General features: G+C 45.4%; 1 protein-coding gene across 18 annotated transcripts in view; it reads right to left on the bottom strand.

The window, feature by feature from the left end:
* Positions 1 to 16,386, bottom strand: part of FNBP1 (formin binding protein 1) — a 106,906-nt gene extending 90,520 nt beyond the window's left edge. For 10 of the 18 annotated variants that reach the window (XM_061603804.1, XM_061603803.1, XM_061603808.1 and 7 more), the window contains exon 1: positions 15,996 to 16,385. In XM_061603804.1, coding sequence (XP_061459788.1) covers positions 15,996 to 16,019 — 24 coding nt within the window. In that variant the 5' untranslated portion in view covers positions 16,020 to 16,385. Of the gene's footprint in view, positions 1 to 15,995 lie in introns of all 18 variants that reach the window. The other 8 variants (XM_061603821.1, XM_061603817.1, XM_061603818.1 and 5 more) reach the window with 3 other exon arrangements.
* Positions 16,387 to 19,167: the final 2,781 nt, after the last annotated feature.

The raw sequence follows: 19,167 nt of genomic DNA, 5'->3' as shown, positions 1-19,167 counted from the left end.
GGCCAGCAATGGCTACTAGCCACAATGGCTGTGTTCTCCAAGCAGAGAGAATTTCCAAGAGTAGCACAGCTTGCATTTGGCTTCCTTTTGGAGGAGAGATCCCTGGGAGCCTTCTTCTTTGTTTTCTACTTTTTGGTAATATTTGCTTTAATTGCAAATACGCACCTAGCACCTAGTTTGGGACAAACAGCACACGCGCTCCCGGCACTAGGGATGGAAAGATCTCTCAGTGTCTCATTTTTCCAATCTTAAATTCAGTTCTCCACTTTTCTGCAGCAGTATACAGATTTTTTTAAAAAAACCTCATGAAAATTCTCCAGCATTTTAGCACGAATTTCTCTTAATAAACACATTTTTGCAGGCAGCTTTGACTAACGTATACATTTTTGCAAGCTATTTCCTGTCCAATAATGCATTCGTGCATGTTTATATATATATATATACATATATTCATTTTATGCCCACTTTCCTCCCCCGGCATATGTGTTTTTGTAAACACTAGCTGGCGAACTGTATTGCAAAATTCAAAGAAGTGTGAATCTTGAAGGATGGCTGTATTTAAGTCCTCCCCTTGTTTTGGAAAGTGCAAAATTGATGCATTTGGCTTGAAATGAGAATTGAATCAAATTTCTTCCCCATTCCTATCTGGTGGGGAGCAGATTTGGTGCCCCATGCCAGATTCCCAGAGAGAGAGAGGCCTGCGCTCCAAGACGCCTTTTGCTGAAAGTCATCTGTCTTTCTCAGTCTCTCTCAAAAAAAGCAGTTTCTTCCATAGGGAGACCTTAAGACTCAACCTCAGCAGTGGAGAAGGCGGGGAAGGGTGAGTCATCTTCCCCAAAAGGCTCTCACATTCCAATCTCCCTGTTATCTCCGAGCCATCAGCTCCTGTTAAAAAAAAATCCACAGGAGAGGCAGGGTGGTGCTGGTCAGCCAGCCTCACCCTCCTCCACGATTCACCATTCTGTTTTCTCTTTCCCTGCTATCATCACCAGGCAGCCACCATCCTGCAGCCATTGTGGACCCCTTGCTCCTCACTGGGCTGGATTTGGGGTTTGTCCCATCCCTTATGGTCCCCCCTCCAAAGATTTTTGCACTTCTGTAAATCTGGGGGCTGCCCCAGTTCTCTAGGTGGGGCTTAGTTAGTGGAACAGCCAAACAGCAGTGATAGCCAAAAGTAGGACCTTTCCTATCCAGGCATGTCCTTGGTAGTGTAATAGCAAATTCAGAAGTGCAGGATCCCTTCATGATAGACACAGCCATGGCACTGCTCTTCAAGGTTCTTGTATCAACCGACAAGGCCCTTTAACAACTTGGCTCTAGGAAACCTTAAGGACTGCTTGATCGCTTACATCCTGGCCTGTTCACTGTGATCTTCAGTGATCTCAGAAGAGATCTCTGTTGGTGCTCCCTCCATGGCTCAGATGCACAGCTGGTAACTCCAAGAAGCTAAAGATTTAGTATTGTGGGCCCAATTTTGTGGGACTCCCTTCCAGCTGAGATCACACAGCTTCCTGTCCCAAGTTGAAAAAGACGTTCCTATTCCAGCAAGCATGTTAAGATGGTTTTCTATTTCCAGGATGAATTTTAATTTTTTTAAAAATTGTTATTTATTTGTTTATTAAATGTCTATCCCACTATTCCTCCCAGAAGGAGCCCAGGGCAGCAAACAAGTGATAAAACACTAAAAACATTTTTTTTTTAGAAAAGATGTTTGAAAAAAGATCTTTAAAAATCTTCAAAACATTAAAAACGTCTTAAAAGCAATTCCACAACAAATGCAGACTAGGATAAGGTCTCTACTTAAAAGGCTTGTTGAAAGGAGGTCTTCATCAGGCACTAAAAAGCTAACAGAGGTGGCACCTGTCTAATATTTAAGGAGAGGGAACTCCAAAGGGTCGGTGCCACAATGCTGAAGGTCAGTTTCCAGTGCTGCGCAGAACGGACCTCCTGATAAGATGGTATCTGCAGGAGGCCCTCACCTGCAGAGAGCAGAGATCGGCTGGGTATATGAGGGATAAGATGGTCTTTCAGGTATCCTGGTCCCGAGCTGTATAGGGTTTTATACACCCAAACCTTGAACTTAGTCTGGTAGCTAATTGTTTTTAATTCTTTGTATGCCTTAATAATAATAATAATAAATAATAATAATAATAATAATAATAGCACACTGCTTAGAAATCCTGAATACTGAGCAGTATATAAACACCTGAAATAGATAATACATAAATTCTGCAGATGCAGACCCTCTTTTGTCCGTGGCTAGTGTTCTTCCGACTACGTAATGCAGTGTCGCTCACACCTTAACATCAGAAATAGAAGGAGATGAACAACCCATTGTTCTGACAATACTAAGTGAACAACTTTAAAAAAAAACACCACAGTGACAGATTCCTTTTTGTGATAACACTCATGCATATAAAAACCTGAAAAAGACCTAGTAACCACCACTTCCTGCCTGCCCCAGATTTCCCCTCGGTGAGCTAAGGGTGGTGGAAATTTCTGAATATTTGAATATGTGTGCTTGTTTGACTCAGGCTAACATGGAGGCCATTTTCCCCAAGAATCACCACGCTTGAAAAGACTTCATCTTTTCAAATGACTTCATCTAGTTACTACATAAATCAGTATTCCTTCAGAGGCAGGATAAAAGAGTAATGCAAGTACTAGACTACAATTCCCAGAGGCCTCTGACATGGGAAGCAGAATTGGTCGGTTTTGGCTTCTCTCTGTTTCTAGCTTTCTCACTCTTCAGATCAGTCCTCTGCATTTCCACCAGGGGTGTAGTCGTCCAGGGTCTCGGGGGTGTGTGTGTGTTATACCCGTTACTTTTTTAGGAGCAGGGTCCCAGCAGGGTCTCTATGCCTCCAACATCCTATGAGCCAAGCAGCATGAAAGGAGAGTGTGTTAGCTACTAAGAGGAGTCTTCTACCATGCTTCCTTGTCCTTTCCTGCTGATTGGAGGTTATCGGAGTGAAAGGTGGTGAGTCAGCCACCGAGAAGACTCTTCCCGGCAGTTAACACCCTCCCCTTTCATGTTGATTGGCTCCTACGAACAACTGTTGTTGCAGGAGAAGGCATTAACAAGGATCTCATTCTCAACCCAGCAGTAAAAGAATAAAGAAAAAAAAGGGATAGAGGAGGGGGTGTAGCAGAGACTATCATGAAGGGACCCAGCACTTCTGAATTTGCCACTACACTACTGATTTCCACATCGGTTTGTATTTCACACATGAAACAAAGGCCTCATGAAAATTCATCTGCCTTTTAGTGTGAACTCATATGAGCATTTTTGTATGCAACTGTGTTGAATACACACATTTTTGCAAAGTAATATAACGAATGTGTGTATGTGGTGTTTTTTTACACTAATATATGCATTTATATGCTCATTCTACGCTAGCATGAGCATTCTTGTACACAATGAGGAGTTGTGCCTTCTGTGTATTGGGCCCAACTCTGTGAAATCAGGTGGGGACTGTCCAACACCTGGTTTAAAATAGTTTTATCTCAGGAGGCCTTTGCTGCATGAACGATGCTCTGATGTTTTAATCTCTGATGCTTTAATTTAGGCTTTTAAGGGCTTGTATATTGCATTTTTTTAAAAAGTTTGTAAACCGCTTGAGGAACCAGATGGTGACAAGTGGGGTATAAATGCTTAAAATAAATACTCCCATCAGCCCCAGGCAGCCTGCTGCTGAAAGATCTGCAGCCAGGTAACTGGACGCAGGATCCCTTTGTCACGTACTGTTCTGCCCTGACACAGCCACAGGTGACGTAGAATCTGGAATTCTTGGCCAATTGCCAAGAAAATCCAACACGGTCACATTTGACTTCAAAAGAGGAAACTTCACAAAAATGAGGGGATTGGTAAAAAGAAAGCTGAAAAACAAAGTCCAGAGGGTCACATCACTCGAAAATGCTTGGAAGTTGTTTAAAAACACTATATTAGAAGCTCAACTGGAGTGCATACCACAGATCAGAAAAGGTACCGCCAGGGCCAAGAAGATGCCAGCATGGTTAACAAGCAAAGTCAAGGAAGCTCTTAGAGGCAAAAAGTCTTCCTTCAGAAAATGGAAGTCTTGTCCGAATGAAGAAAATAAAAAAGAACACAAACTCTGGCAAAAGAAATGCAAGAAGACAATAAGGGATGCTAAAAAAGAATTTGAGGAGCACATTGCTAAGAACATAAAAACCAACAACAAAAAATTCTATAAATACATTCAAAGCAGGAGACCATCTAGGGAGACAATTGGACCCTTGGATGATAAGGGAGTCAAAGGTGTACTAAAGAACGATAAGGAGATTGCAGAGAAGCTAAATGAATTCTTTGCATCTGTCTTCACAGTGGAAGATATAGGGCAGATCCCTGAACCTGAACTAACATTTGCAGGAAGGGATTCTGAGGAACTGAGACGAATAGTGGTAACGAGAGAGGAAGTTCTAAGCTTAATGGACAATATAAAAACTGACAAATCACCGGGCCCGGATGGCATCCACCCGAGAGTTCTCAAAGAACTCAAAGGTGAAATTGCTGATCTGCTAACTAAAATATGTAACTTGTCCCTCGGGTCCTCCTCCGTGCCTGAGGACTGGAAAGTGGCAAATGTAACACCAATCTTCAAAAAGGGATCCAGAGGGGATCCTGGAAATTACAGGCCAGTTAGCTTAACTTCTGTCCCTGGAAAACTGGTAGAAAGTATTATTAAAGCTAGATTAACCAAGCACATAGAAGAACAAGCCTTGCTGAAGCAGAGCCAGCATGGCTTCTGCAAGGGAAAGTCCTGTCTCAGTAACCTATTAGAATTCTTTGAGAGTGTCAACAAGCATATAGATAGAGGTGATCCAGTGGACATAGTGTACTTAGACTTTCAAAAAGCGTTTGACAAGGTACCTCACCAAAGGCTTCTGAGGAAGCTTAGCAGTCATGGAATAAGAGGAGAGGTCCTCTTGTGGATAAGGAATTGGTTAAGAAGCAGAAAGCAGACAGTAGGAATAAACGGACAGTTCTCCCAATGGAGGGCTGTAGAAAGTGGAGTCCCTCAAGGATCGGTATTGGGACCTGTACTTTTCAACTTGTTCATTAATGACCTAGAATTAGGAGTGAGCAGTGAAGTGGCCAAGTTTGCTGACGACACTAAATTGTTCAGGGTTGTTAAAACAAAAAGGGATTGCGAAGAGCTCCAAAAAGATCTCTCCAAACTGAGTGAATAGGCGGAAAAATGGCAAATGCAATTCAATATAAACAAGTGTAAAATTATGCATATTGGAGCAAAAAATCTTAATTTCATATATACGCTCATGGGGTCTGAACTGGCGGTGACCGACCAGGAGAGAGACCTCGGGGTTGTAGTGGACAGCACGATGAAAATGTCGACCCAGTGTGCGGCAGCTGTGAAAAAGGCAAATTCCATGCTAGCAATAATTAGGAAAGGTATTGAAAATAAAACAGCCGATATCATAATGCCGTTGTATAAATCTATGGTGCGGCCGCATTTGGAATACTGTGTACAGTTCTGGTCGCCTCATCTCAAAAAGGATATTATAGAGTTGGAAAAGGTTCAGAAGAGGGCAACCAGAATGATCAAGGGGATGGAGCGACTCCCTTACGAGGAAAGGTTGCAGCATTTGGGGCTTTTTAGTTTAGAGAAAAGGCGGATCAGAGGAGACATGATAGAAGTGTATAAAATTATGCATGGCATTGAGAAAGTGGATAGAGAAAAGTTCTTCTCCCTCTCTCATAATACTAGAACTCGTGGACATTCAAAGAAGCTGAATGTTGGAAGATTCAGGACAGACAAAAGGAAGTACTTCTTTACTCAGCGCATAGTTAAACTATGGAATTTGCTCCCTCAAGATGCAGTAATGGCCACCAGCTTGGATGGCTTTAAAAGAAGATTAGACAAATTCATGGAGGACAGGGCTATCAATGGCTACTAGCCGTGATGGCTGTGCTCTGCCACCCTAGTCAGAGGCAGCATGCTTCTGAAAACCAGTTGCCGGAAGCCTCAGGAGGGGAGAGTGTTCTTGCACTCGGGTCCTGCTTGCGGGCTTCCCCCAGGCACCTGGTTGGCCACTGTGAGAACAGGATGCTGGACTAGATGGGCCACTGGCCTGATCCAGCAGGCTCTTCTTATGTTCTTATGTTTACCCTTTCAAAGATCCACGTTGGGAACAGCCAACGACAGCTTAGGAACCATGATGGGAATTGACCAGACCTCTTAAAGATGCAAATAAAAACAGGTGCAGAGTTTAAATCCCGATTGAATGCCTCACTAAAAGGATCTGGCTTTGCAGGTCCATTTAATAGAGAAGCAAGCAGGCAAGGAGGCAGCTTTAAGCAACAATCACTTCTAAAACGTGCTTTAGCAGGAGTGTAAGCTCCTGCTGCTATCATCAAGGTCAGGAAATGCAAAAAAAAAAAAAAAGCACCCACAGTTGCAGCAAGATGGTTGTTCTGCAGAATAGCTATGCTGAGCCAAAGGCAAGCCTTAAAATGATTCATTAGTGGGCCTACTTTGCTGTTGCTGTTTTTTTTCAAATGCATGTCTACAATACCTTATTCATTGCAAAACCTGAAGCGTCACAGACAAATATTGGTAAGGAATCAAAGAAGAAATTATAGTGTGTATGCAAGGTGCAGCGGGAATACCTGCCATCAAGCATTTATCAGCATTGATTCAGCACCACTGATTCTCAAAGGAGGAATGCTAAGGTGCTGCCGGTTAACCAACTGCTAGTGTGCAGAGAGATAAATAAATTAAAGGCTGCTATGAGCCTGAAGCGACCTGTCTAGGCTGCATCTCTGTATGATTTATGGCTCTGGGCTGGTCAGGTTCCCATCAGCCTCTGTGGTGATAAGTACCTCTGCAATGTCGCTGCTTTGGGTCTGATGCAACTGGCTCATTCAGTCACCTCAATGGCAGAAGAATGATGTATGTCCATCAAAGGAGACAGCCCGTTGCATCTCTTCACAAGGCAGTGCTCTGGGCCTTCCTGCTTCTAATCAGGAAGAGTCCTTGGAACAGTGACTCACACAGACACACACACAAGGGAGTGTGTGCTGTGGATCTCCTGTGTCCCTAAATCCTGGAGAGCTGCTGCCGGTCAGTGCAGACAATACTGAGATGGTCCAATGGTCTGACTCTGCATAAGGCAGCTTCCTGCGTTCTACTGTGGAACTCTTCACGAGTAGAACATGCTTCTGCTCCTAAGCTGCAGGTATACCTGACTTTTTGGGGACAGTGGAAACACATTTTGGCTCAATCTGCATTTCCCCCCACTACACAATGACAGAATGTGTCATCTTTCAGTGTAAACACCAAGCGAAGTTTATCCACACACAATCTGGCATGCTTGCTATTACAACACAGATCTGTGGGAGGACTGCAGAAACTACCAGCTACCACCAGAAGATGCCGCACCACCCACAACACGCACCCATGCATGCAAAGTGACTTCCCGATTGGCGGCGGAAGGGTGCCTTGCTACAGAAGACTGACGCAGTGTGCATGCAAACCAGTGCTGAAACCGGGATGGTGGCGGGAAGGCTCCGTTTTAGTTGCGGTTTCAATGAAAATATTGACATGTGGGCAGAGCAACTCACCTGTCAATCATCTGATGCCAGGTGATTGACAAGTAGGCTGTCCTGCCCGCCTATCAACATTGGTCCCCGGGGGTGGGGGACAGAGAATGATCTGGATTCCCCAGGCTTAAAAGCTTCACCACCCTGGATCTGTTCCAGCATCCAGCAAGTACTGGTTTCCCTCTATTCAGCCCTGGTTAGGCCCCATCTTGAGACCGGCATCCAGTTCTGGACACCGCACTTGAAGAAGGATGCAGACAAACTGGAACAGGTTCAGAGGAGGGCAACAAAGAACTGGGCATGTTTAGACTTGAGATGAGAAGATTGAAGGGAGACTTGAAAGCCCTCTTCAAGGACTTGAAAGGTTGCCACACAGAGGAGGGCCAGGATCTCTTCTCGATCATCTCATAGTGCAGGACACGGAATAATGGGCTCAAGTTGGAGGAAGCCAGATTTTGGCTGAACATCAGGAAAAAACTTCCTGTTACAGCGGTATGACAATGGGACCAATGACCTAGGGAGGTGGTGGGCTCTTCAACCCTGGAGGCCTTCAAGAGCCACCTGTTGGGGATGCTTTCAAGTTGGATTCCTGCATTGAGGAGGTTGGACTCAATGGCCTTATAGGCCCCTTCCAACTCTACGATTCTATGATTCCTGTTTGCACAGTATCTATCAGGTGATGGGGCGGAGTTAGGGTGGCATAGCAGAGGTGGAGCCAGGGCCCCAGGATTGGGGCCAGATCAACAGAGCCAGCGCAGAATCCTGCAAGTCCTGGGAGAATCTGGAACAGAATGGCTTTTCAGAACCGCCCCCTCCCATGCTGATTAGCAGCTGGAATAAGGGATGGGCAGAGGTAAATAAAATTGTATTTCAGTCACAGACCAATGCATATACATCATAAACAAAAATCAAAACCATATAAAATACATAAGATCAGCACTGAATGGATGAGTATAATCAATATACATTATTTTGATATTCCTACATCATCTTATTTGTCATCAATTGCCGGCATGCTGTAACCTGTGAATCCGTCATCTGCCAATAAATGCGCTAATCATTGGATTTCTCCAATCATAAGTTCAGTTTTTCACACTTTGCAATTCTTTTTTAAAAGGCCTCATGAACATTCACCAGCATTTTAGTGCAAATTTCTCGTAACGTACACATTCTTTTATGCAATTTTTCCTAATATACACATTTTACAAAGCAATTTTTGGTAACATAACATCCTTTGGTATGTTATTTTCACCATTATATGTATTTATATCAACACTTTGTCCTAGCACATGGATTTTTGTACAATTACTCAGCTGGAAAAGTACTTTGCAAAATTCAGAAAGGTGGAAATTTCAAAGGGTGGCTGCATTTTGGAAAGTGCTAATTTGGCAAGTTCACCTTTAAATGCGAACTGAATTGAATTGAACCCCCAATCCTAGCTGGAACACAGTTTTACTGGTTGGACCAGTAAAATACTGGATAGATTGGCAACCCTGAACACAGGCACTTGGTAGTTCTCTGCAGACATTAAGCACATAGGACATAAATGGCAAGAGGTCTGCGTGAATCAGGTTGCATTGCGGGTTCAGCTTGGCTGCGTAACTTGACAGCACACCACAAAAGGAAATGGTAGAGCAGAAAGTCTTGTACTCTGCGCCTCACTTCCTGATGATAATTTTCCTCTAAACATCTAACTCGACAATAATGGATTTATTTGTTGCAACAACAGCAACATGGCCGCAACATTACCTGCTGGCTATGCCTAAATGCTGAAAAGGTTAACCGTTAGAAGACCCCTCCTGCCACCCCCCCACTGAAACATATTTCAGCAGGAAACTGTTGAAACCTATTTCAGTGACAGACAGTGGGATGTTTTGGTGGAAAATTCTCAAGTGGGAAATTGAGAATTATGTCCCAGTTTTGCAGCAATTAGGATACCCCGCTCTCTGTTGCTTGGATTGCTTTTCTAGCAGCCGAGCAACTTTGAAAATATGTTTCAATCCTTAAAATAAAATATTTCTCAAATGCACGCCGCATCAGCATAGGGGAAATGCCATCGTCAGAGGCACAGCATCTGCCTTACATGCAGAAGGCCCTTTGTTCAATCGCCAATGGCATCTCCAGGTAGAGCTGAGAGATATTCTTGCCTGAAACCATGGAGACCTACTGCCAATCAGTGCAGACAAGACTGAGCTGGACAGACCAATATTTGACACAGTAAAAAGCAGCTTTTTACGGTCCTATGTTCCTAATATACAATGGATTTAAGCCCTGGGAGGAGAGCCTGGCTGGGAGTCCAGAGTCTGTGAGTTCAAATACTCACTCGTGTCTCCTGGGTGTCAAGGGCCAGCTAAAGATCACCCCCACAGTGAGTGGCTCAGGGGTTACGTGTCCTGTCACCTGTGCAGCCGTGGGCAAGCTGCATAGTCCCAAGGAGCCCACTTGCCCCCCAGCTGGCAGTTGCGGACAAGGAAGGGGCTGGCTTGTGCAGCTGGGGCAAGCTGAGCAGGCCCTAGCCAGCTGGGGAGGACTAGCCTCAGAGGGAGGCAATGGGAAACCCCCTCTGAATACCGCTCACCATGAAAACCCTACTCAGAGGGTCACCATAAGTCGGGATTCGACTTGAAGGCAGTCCATTTCCATTTCAGCCTCAGAGTAAACATGTTTTTGTGAAGGCGTCTCAAACATTTGTTGTGCTTAACTAACAATCTGCCTGTTTTGTATTATTAGAATGTGCCTCGTCCAAAGATACTTTGGGATATACGCTTTATTACTAAGTCAACAAACAAGCAAAGCTCTTTTTGGAAACTGATCACCTCTCAGATGTGCCTGAGGCCTTAAAAACTCTCAATGCAAGGAGATGGGCATTCAACTGTGTTGTTGTTTTTTTACTTTGTTTCAGACTGTTTGGTATTTTCAGTGTGTGTTCAAATTTTATAACTCTTGAGGACCAGAAACTTAAGAAGAAAAAAACCCTACGGGTTGAAATTCTCATGCAGAAGTATCTCAGGCAACACAGACAGCCTTCAAGGCACATGTAGCTCCCAGCTGCTCTTACACTGTTGTGCCTATCAAGTCTCCTCAAGTAGGACAAAACACCTCAGATTTGTTCTCACTCGCAAACAGGTGCTTATTTTACCTCCGCAGCTTTGCAAAACCCTGCCTGCACATGCCAATTAACCCCCCCATCCCTGTCCCCGGCTTTGGTAAAACAGGCTTTTGCCAAATGTTAGGGCATTCCTCAAAATGAAAGCCTCTCGCTACACGAAAAGGGACATCGTTCTATACAGGCTGAGGCTTTTCTCTAGCAAGCACAAGGCACTCAGGCCCTCTTCGGGGAAAGGCTTTCTACCCATGCCCAGAGGCTGTTTGCCGAAAAGCTCAAAACTGGTCAGCCTCAAGAATGCACAGCTGGAGCCTCTTCAGTTTCAAGGAGGCTGTGGTTCACAGAACTGGATTAGGAAAACAGGAAGCTGCCTTATACCAAGTCAGAACATTGGTCCATCTAGCTCAGTATTGTCTACACTGACTGGCAGCAACTCTAGCCCTACCTGGAGATGCTGGGGATTTAACCTGGGACCTTCTGCATGCAAAGCAGGTGCTCTACCACTGAGCTACGGCTCTGCCCCAAGGGTTTAGGCTTGAAGCGCCTGTCCTACCTAGCAGGGAAGTTGTTACAGGAAATAGGTACCTGCAGCAAGCATGGAGCTCATTGCATCACCAGCAAAAGCCAATGCAACAGCCATTAACAGTGACCAGACATAGCATCATCCGTTGATTTCCCCCCCGCCAACGTCACTCCTGTTTAGCGCACACCACAGGAATCTCCAGAGAGACAGACAACTTTGTAATTACTTGTTTCACCTGGAAAGCGGAGCCTGTCATCTCCCCTGCAGCAACCTGCTGAATCAACTTGTTGGCCAAAATTCACAGGGAAACCAGGACCGGTTCCTAGAAGTCTTTGCCCCTCAAGACAACACGTTTCCCCGAAAGCTGCTCGCGCTCCTGACCTTTGATCTGCAGCCACGGCTGGGCCTTCAGAGCCCGCCCACAAGTCCGAAATCCTAAGGCGTCTCGCATGCCACACAACCCGCTAATTCCATACCATTCACAGCCTCCAGCTCAAATTCCCTTCGGCCAACCCTCTGGCCAATGCAGAAACCTTGCCCGCAGTTAAATGACCCTGTCATTAAGCGGTTTAGTCCATCCACAAACCCACACATCCAAAAACAGAAAAAGAAGAGAGGAACCTTTTAATATGATTCTGCTCCACAGTGCTTGCCACACACTTCTGCATCCTTTCCAGCGGGCAAAACCATAGGAGCAAGGAACATTTTTCAGCACAGGGGCCGCATTCCCTTCTAAAAACAATCTTCTGGGGGCCACATGGTATTGGCGGGCCAGGCCAGGGGCTAAAGTGGGCAAAGCAAGCAGTGGGAATATTATCTTTGTAAGGTAGGCTAGTTTCTATACACACAGACAGCCTTTTCTGTCCTCCACCCTGGAAAGAGGCACGATCAGAATTCGAGGGCGTGTTCCAGCCAGGCAAAAGCACCCGAGGAGGGTGCAATGGAGAGGAATGTAGTTCAGGAAAGGGTGTGGCTGGGAAGAGTTCCAAGGGCCAGGCTGCGAGGTTTGGGGGCCACATTTGACCACTGGGCCTGAGGTTATCCATCCCTGGTATAAAACTCTTATATTTTTAAGCACCACTTTGAAAAATGGAAATGGACTTCCTTCGAGTCGATCCTGACTTATGGTGACCCTATGAATGGTCAGCACTATTCAGAGGGGGTTTCCCATTGCCTCCCTCTGAGGCTAGTCCTCCCCAGCTGGCTAGGGCCTGCTCAGCTTGCCACAGCTGCACAAGCCAGCCCCTCCCTTGTCCGCAACGGCCAGCTGGGGGGCAAGTGGGCTCCTTGGGACTCTGCAGCTTGCCCATGGCTGCCCAGGTGGTAACCCCTGAGCCACTCCCTGTGGGGATGACCTTTAGCTGGCCCTTGACACCCAGGAGACACAAGCGAGGATTTGAACTCACAGACTCTGGACTCCCAGCCAGGCTCTCTATACCAGCTGATGAAAAGCACCGTTTTAGGTACCCACTTTTAGGCACCCACATGTTCCAAAACCAAGATCAGCTCAAGGACGTCAAGCCGGAGGCCCCAATTCAGGAAGCTCCTCTTGGTCAGGGATATGCCCTCTCTGCTGGTGCTAACCTCATTGCCTCTGGGTTCTTGCAGTCCAGCTGTGGAAGGAGGGAGCGCCTCAAAGATGGCAGGAGCAGTATGGCGAGGAGATTGCCGACAGCAAGAGCATCCCATGTGCAGGGCGTAGAAAAAGAGGATGGAGAAACACACACCCCTTACATAAAACTAGAACCCAGTGCAGGGTCATCCAATGCTCCTTTAGGAAGCCCACAAACAGGACTTGGTCCTTTCCTATTTTATCCTCGCAGTCGTAGGAACACAGGAAGTTGCTTCATAATGAGTCAGACTATTGATCTTTCTAGCACAGCACTACCTGCACTGACCGGCAGCAGCTCTCCAGGGTTTTAGGCAGGAGTCTCTCCCAGCTCTCATGGAGATGCTGGGGACCGAACCTGGGGCCTGTGTGCAAGGTGCATGCCCTACCCCTGAGCTACGCCCTTTCCTTCAAAACAAGGTAAGTTTCCAGTCCTGATGGTTCTAAAATAAAAGGACGATTTTAGTGAGAAGCTGCCTTGTACCAAGTCACAGTCCATCGAGTTCAGTATTGTCTACACTGACCGGCAGTGGCTCTCCAGGTTTGAGAGAGGGGGTCTCTCCCAGCCCTCCTGCAGATGGCACTGGGGATTGAATTTGTGTCCTTCTGCATGCAAGGCATCTGCTCTAAACACTGAGCCCCTAAAATCATTATGAAGGGGTAGGTTACAACGAGAGACTGCTGCAACTGGCTCAGGTTAGCACTGGGGATTTGAGCCTAGGGTCTGCTCTCTCCATTGCAGGGTGCACAAAATCCACTGGGGGTGGGTGGGTAAAGGCTCTTTGGGGGCATAGCATCTGTGCAGCTTTACCCTGGCGGTAGGGAGGAGGGGCAGCTCTGAACCCAACTTCCCAAGTGCAGTTGTTAAACCGGGTAAGCAAAATCAAATGTGCAAGCATGATCTTCCGGCTCCACCCCACACTTTCCTTCGAGCCTGTTTGCTCTGCCCCATAACGGTTCTTGAAACTGGATCCGTTTGTATATAAAAGCCAGGGCTCTGCCTTTCTGCTAAACCTTTGCAACAAAGGGGGGGGGGAAGCAATGCTTTGAAAGTCAGTTTCTGCTGTTGTTCCCCCCCTTTAAATCCTAAAAGCAAATCACCAGGTGTTGGATCCAGTCCTAGTCCTACTCAAGAGTAGACCCATTGGGCTGTATCTAATCGATTCCCACTCAGAGCAGAATAGCTGAAACTGATGCACATGGCTAACTTAGGCCCATCCATTTCAATGGGTTTACTCTGAGTAGGCTACAGCCCACTGAAATGAATGGGCATCCCTTATTTACATCCATTCATTTCAATGGGTCGTCTCTGTGTAGGACTTGGCTGTCTACAACGCTATTAGCTGTGTCTATTAACATACAAGCTCATTTCTCCTGTCAGCTCATGGAACAACCCCAAAGTCTAAGAAAACCAGATTTTTGTGCCACTGATGAAACAAATATTTAAATTATTGCCTGCTTATCTCTTTATATAGCACAAGTTGTTTTTTGTGTTTTTTCAAGGAATAGATTTTCTTTCTGTGCTGAACCCAACAAAATCCCTCTTCTGGGAAATGTTTAAAGGTGCTCAAAAACAAAACAAACCAGAGAAAACTGTTCATAAGCACAACACCCCCTCCCAGTTTCCTCTTCTCCCCCCCCCAACACAATAATGACAGCTAATTTCCTTCCTGGAGTTGAGAAACAGAGATTATTATTTTTTCAATAGGAAACTTCACAGTGCCTGTTTCTCTCTCTCTCTCTCTTTCTCTGCCCCCCTCCCCACCAGCTAATGGCCCCAAACTGCAGTTTTGGGGTTGCATCCAAGGTTAAACCCTGCTCAGAGTAGACCCCATTGAAATCAATGAGCAGGATTAAGTCAGGCCCTTTCGTTTCAGTGGGTTCTACCCAACCCCTTGGTTCTTTTGCTATGTATGAGATGCATTCCAGAGGGCAATTATTAATGATGCATATAATTAATATTAGACATGTGTTGCACACTCATACGCTGGCTTTCCACATGCAAGACGCCCCCATCTTTCTCCATTTCAAACAGCTACACTGTGAAAGGTCTGATTTTTTTTATTTTTCAAGAAAAGGAGTTCCTAATCACTACATTGCCTAATATGTCTAAATCCTGAGGATGAAGACCGTTATTTTCAGGCGCCAGAGACAGAAACGAATCCACTGTGAGATCCCAGGTTTGGTGTACGTACTCAGAGCAGACCCATCGAAATCAATGGATTTAAGTGGGGTTGTTGTTTTAAAAGACCTCTCCTAGGGTTCTGACTTGCAAAATGGTTTTAACCAATTTTAGTATTGTGTGTGTGTTTTTTTTAATTGTTGTACCCAGGACTTTACGGTGAAGGGCATGTAAGAAACTGAACGTTTAACTGACTGCAAGAATTGCATTTTTATCATTGCTGTGACCCGCCATGGGATCATATGGCCACGGGTGAAGGGTGGGTAATCTCAGTGGGTCGACTCCCTGAAAAACCTCGCTGAACGCAACATGTTATTATTGGCTTGTTTCCAATGTTAGTCTGACTCAGAGTAGACCCATTGAAATAAACTGATTTCAGTGGCTCTGCTCGGATTAGGACCGGCATCGGATGCAACCTCGAATAAATAACAACCTCAACAGCTACCTTAAAGTCCATTTATTTCAAATGGGTCTACTCTAGAGCATGACTTAATTACTGTATTATCATCATTTATCATCTCCTGAAGATATCACCCATAAGCAGAAAGGGTTGTAGCCAACCAGGTTCAACTCAAGAGCAGACCCATTGAACTTCATGGACCCAAGTTGGCCATGCCTATTTATTTCCAACGGGTCTACCCTGAGTAAGACTAACATGAGGCTACAACCCCGAGTTTTGGGAAAGAGTTAACTTTCTTACACCATTTTCTTTGCCCCAGATTTAGATCTCCAGCAGATCTAATTTCCTTACACCATTTACTATGCAGATTCAGATCTCCAGCCGAATACCTATTTAACTAACTTCATCGCACCTTTATCTGTGCAGATTTAAATCTCCAACAAAATCTATACAAACACACACCCTCTCTCCTTCTCAGGGATAATGCAATCTGCCCCCCTCCTGCTCAGCCATGCAGAAACAGCCCCCACCCACCGTCCCACTTTTTGCAACCCCCCTGCCTATCTTCCCCCTTCCCCTCTGATGCTACTTACCCATAGCTCGGTCCCCCAGCTCATGGCTCCAGCTAGGGGTGGGCGAGGGGGCTGGTCCTGGCGGAAACGCTGAGCGCAATTTCCAACGCTGGGGGGTCCGGACCCCTTTTTCCTTCCCCAGCCACCTCCCAAAAGAGGCAGGCACCCCTCCAAACCGTTTGCAAACAGAGCATAAGCTTGCAAGAAAATCTCTCGCTTTATGTCGATGTTATTCTTCCTGGCTCTTAGCCTTCTGGGTGTGCTGCTCTCCCTGTCTCCGCCGTCTTGGGGCGATTGTTGCTACCTCTTCATTGCTGCCTCCCGAGCAAAATGGCCAGAGCGGCGACAGCAGCAGCCGGAGCAAGCAGGCAGCAGCCTTGGAGTACTCATGGGAGGGGACCCAGACAAGGACTTGACAGCTCCTGGGGAGCGCGCATGCGTCCTGGCTGGGCGCAGGGAAGGAGGGGGGAGGGGGAGGAGGAGGCGTGGGGGGGGTGCTTGGGCAGAGGGGTGCGGGGATTGCGCAAGCGCCAGGAGTGGAGAGGAGGGGGGGACGCCTGGCTGGGTAATGCATGTGCCAGTGGCCACCCCAGCAGCATCCTAAGGCGGCTTGGCTTGGCACAGAGAGGAGGGGGCAAGCCTGGAGCGTTGCAAGCTGCACCACCGAGAGACGTGCATGCTGGGGCTGGGGGAAGGGTCTCTTTCAGTCCTACCAGGAGATGCTGCAGATCAGGACCTTCTGCATGCCAAGCAGATGCTCTACCTTCATGGTCCCAAAGCGATTTACAATATAATAGCATATAACAAACAGTTAAAGCATCTGCATATATCAAAACAATTTTTGGAATTAAAACCAGTGTTATTTGTAAACAGTTTAAAATAACAACAGAAACATAAAAGCAAAGCAAATTCAGGTATTTTATCTCCTTTGGCTAAAAAAGGGATCCAGGTCTGCTTCCAGGGTTGCTATAAAAAAGCCCATGGGCTCACAATCTGTAAAGACATGGCACAAAAGGGAAAGTGGCTGGGAGGGATAAGGAAATAAGCAAACTCAGGCACAAGAGCCTAGTGACAACTGCTGAGCATGGTGGGACCTTCTTCCAAGGAAGCACACATAGATTTGTGCTAATTAAGAACATAAGAACATAAGAAGAGCCTGCTGGATCAGGCCAGTGGCCCATCTAGTCCAGCATCCTGTTCTCACAGTGGCCAACCAGGTGCCTGGGGGAAGCCCACAAGCAGGACCCGAGTGCAAGAAATTCTGCACCTACTTACTGCAATTATGCACCTACTTACATGAGAGTTTTGTTGTTATGTGCCTTCAAGTTGACTACAACTTATGGCGACCCTATGAATCAATGACCTCCAAGAGCATCTGTCAAGAATCACCCTGTTCAGATCTTGTAAGTTTAGGTCTGTGGCTTCCTTTATGGAATCAATCCATCTCTTGCTTGGCCTTCCTCTTTTTCTACTCCCTTCTGTTTTTCCAAGCATTATGGGCTTTTCTGGTGAATCAGGTCTTCTCATGATGTGTCCAAAGTATGATAGCCTCAGTTTCATCATTTTAGCTTCTAGTGACTGTGCTGGTTTAATTTGTTCTAACACCCAACTATTGGTCTTTTTCGTAGTCCATGGTATGCGCAAAGCTCTCCTCCAACACCACATTTCAAATGAGTTGATTTTTCTCTTATCCGCCTTTTTCACTGTCCAACTTTCACATCCATACATAGAGATCAGGAATACCATGGTCTGAATTATTCTGACTTTGGTGTTCAGTGATACATCTTTGCATTTCAGGACCTTTTCTAGTGTCTCATAGCTGCCCTCCCCAGTCCTAGCCTTCTTCTGATTTCTTGACTATTGTCTCCATCTTGGTTAATGACTGTGCCAAGGTATTGATAATCCTTGACAAGTTCAATGTCCTCATTGTCAACTTTAAAGTTACATAAATCTTCTGTTGTCATTACTTTAGTCTTTTTCATGTTCAGCTGTAGTCCTGCTTTTGTGCTTTCCTCTTTAACTTTCTTCAGCATTCGTTTCAAATCATTACTGGTTTCTGCTAATAGTATGGTATTGTCTGCATATCTTAAATTATTTATGTTTCTCCCTCCAATTTTCACACCTCCTTCGAAAGACCTCAGTGGATGACTGAAGAAACTCTTCAAATGGTTAAAGAGAGAAGGAAAGCAAAAGCAAAAGGAGATAGAAACACAGTCAGAACCCTAAATGCAACAATACAGCGACTAGTACGTAGAGACAAAGAAAAAACTATTACAATAGTTATTGTGTAGAAATAGAAGAGGACAACAAAATGGGAAGAACAAGAGCCCTGTTCCAAAAGATTAGAGAAATGAAAGGGAAATTTAAACCGAGAGTAGGGATGCTGAATAATCAAGAGGGGAACACACTGACTGACCGAGATGGAAAAAAAGGAAGATGGAAGCAATCTACTGAAGAACTCTATAAAAGAGATGACAGGATGACAGATTCATTCACGGAGGAACCATATGATGAAGAACCAGAAATTTTAGAATGTGAGGTAAAAGCTGCTCTTAAAATACTTGGAAGAAACAAATCACCAGGAACAGATGGCATACCAATAGAGCTGCTACAAGCTACTGGGACGGAATCTGTCCAAATTTTGACAAAAATTTGTCAAGAAATATGGAAAACTAAACAATGGCCCACAGACTGGAAGCGTTCAATGTACATCCCAATTCCAAAGAAAGGGGATCCCAGGGAATGCAGTAATTATTGAACTTAATATCCCATGCAAGTAAAGTAATGCTCAAGATTCTACAACAAAGGCTCCTACCACATATGGAGCGAGAAATGTCAGATGTCCAAACTGGAGACTTACTTCTGAGTAGATTGATATTCTGCAGTAGATCAGTGGTTCCAAACTCCCCCCCCCCAACCCCTTGAAAATTGCTGATGGTCTTGGCGGACCGCTTACCTGATTTTCCCTGCCTGTTGTAGCCATTTTAATGTGCTGTGTGAGGTGCTGCATGATTTTTAATTGCATTTCGATTGCTGCTTTTATTGCCTTCCTGTATTTTATTGTGATACAGTTTGCATTCCATAGAATTCAAACTGTAATACAACAGAAATGCAATTAAAAATCAATATGAGTATTTAACGTGGACATGCCGTGGGCCAACTGAACGATGCTCAAGCAGTCCACGGACTGCAG

The sequence above is a fragment of the Rhineura floridana genome, chromosome 20 (genome assembly GCF_030035675.1).
Source record: "Rhineura floridana isolate rRhiFlo1 chromosome 20, rRhiFlo1.hap2, whole genome shotgun sequence".
In the NCBI taxonomy this organism is placed as follows: domain Eukaryota; kingdom Metazoa; phylum Chordata; class Lepidosauria; order Squamata; family Rhineuridae; genus Rhineura; species Rhineura floridana.
The sequence above is the reverse complement of the archived record's forward strand: the minus strand, read 5'-3'. Positions and strand labels throughout refer to the sequence as shown.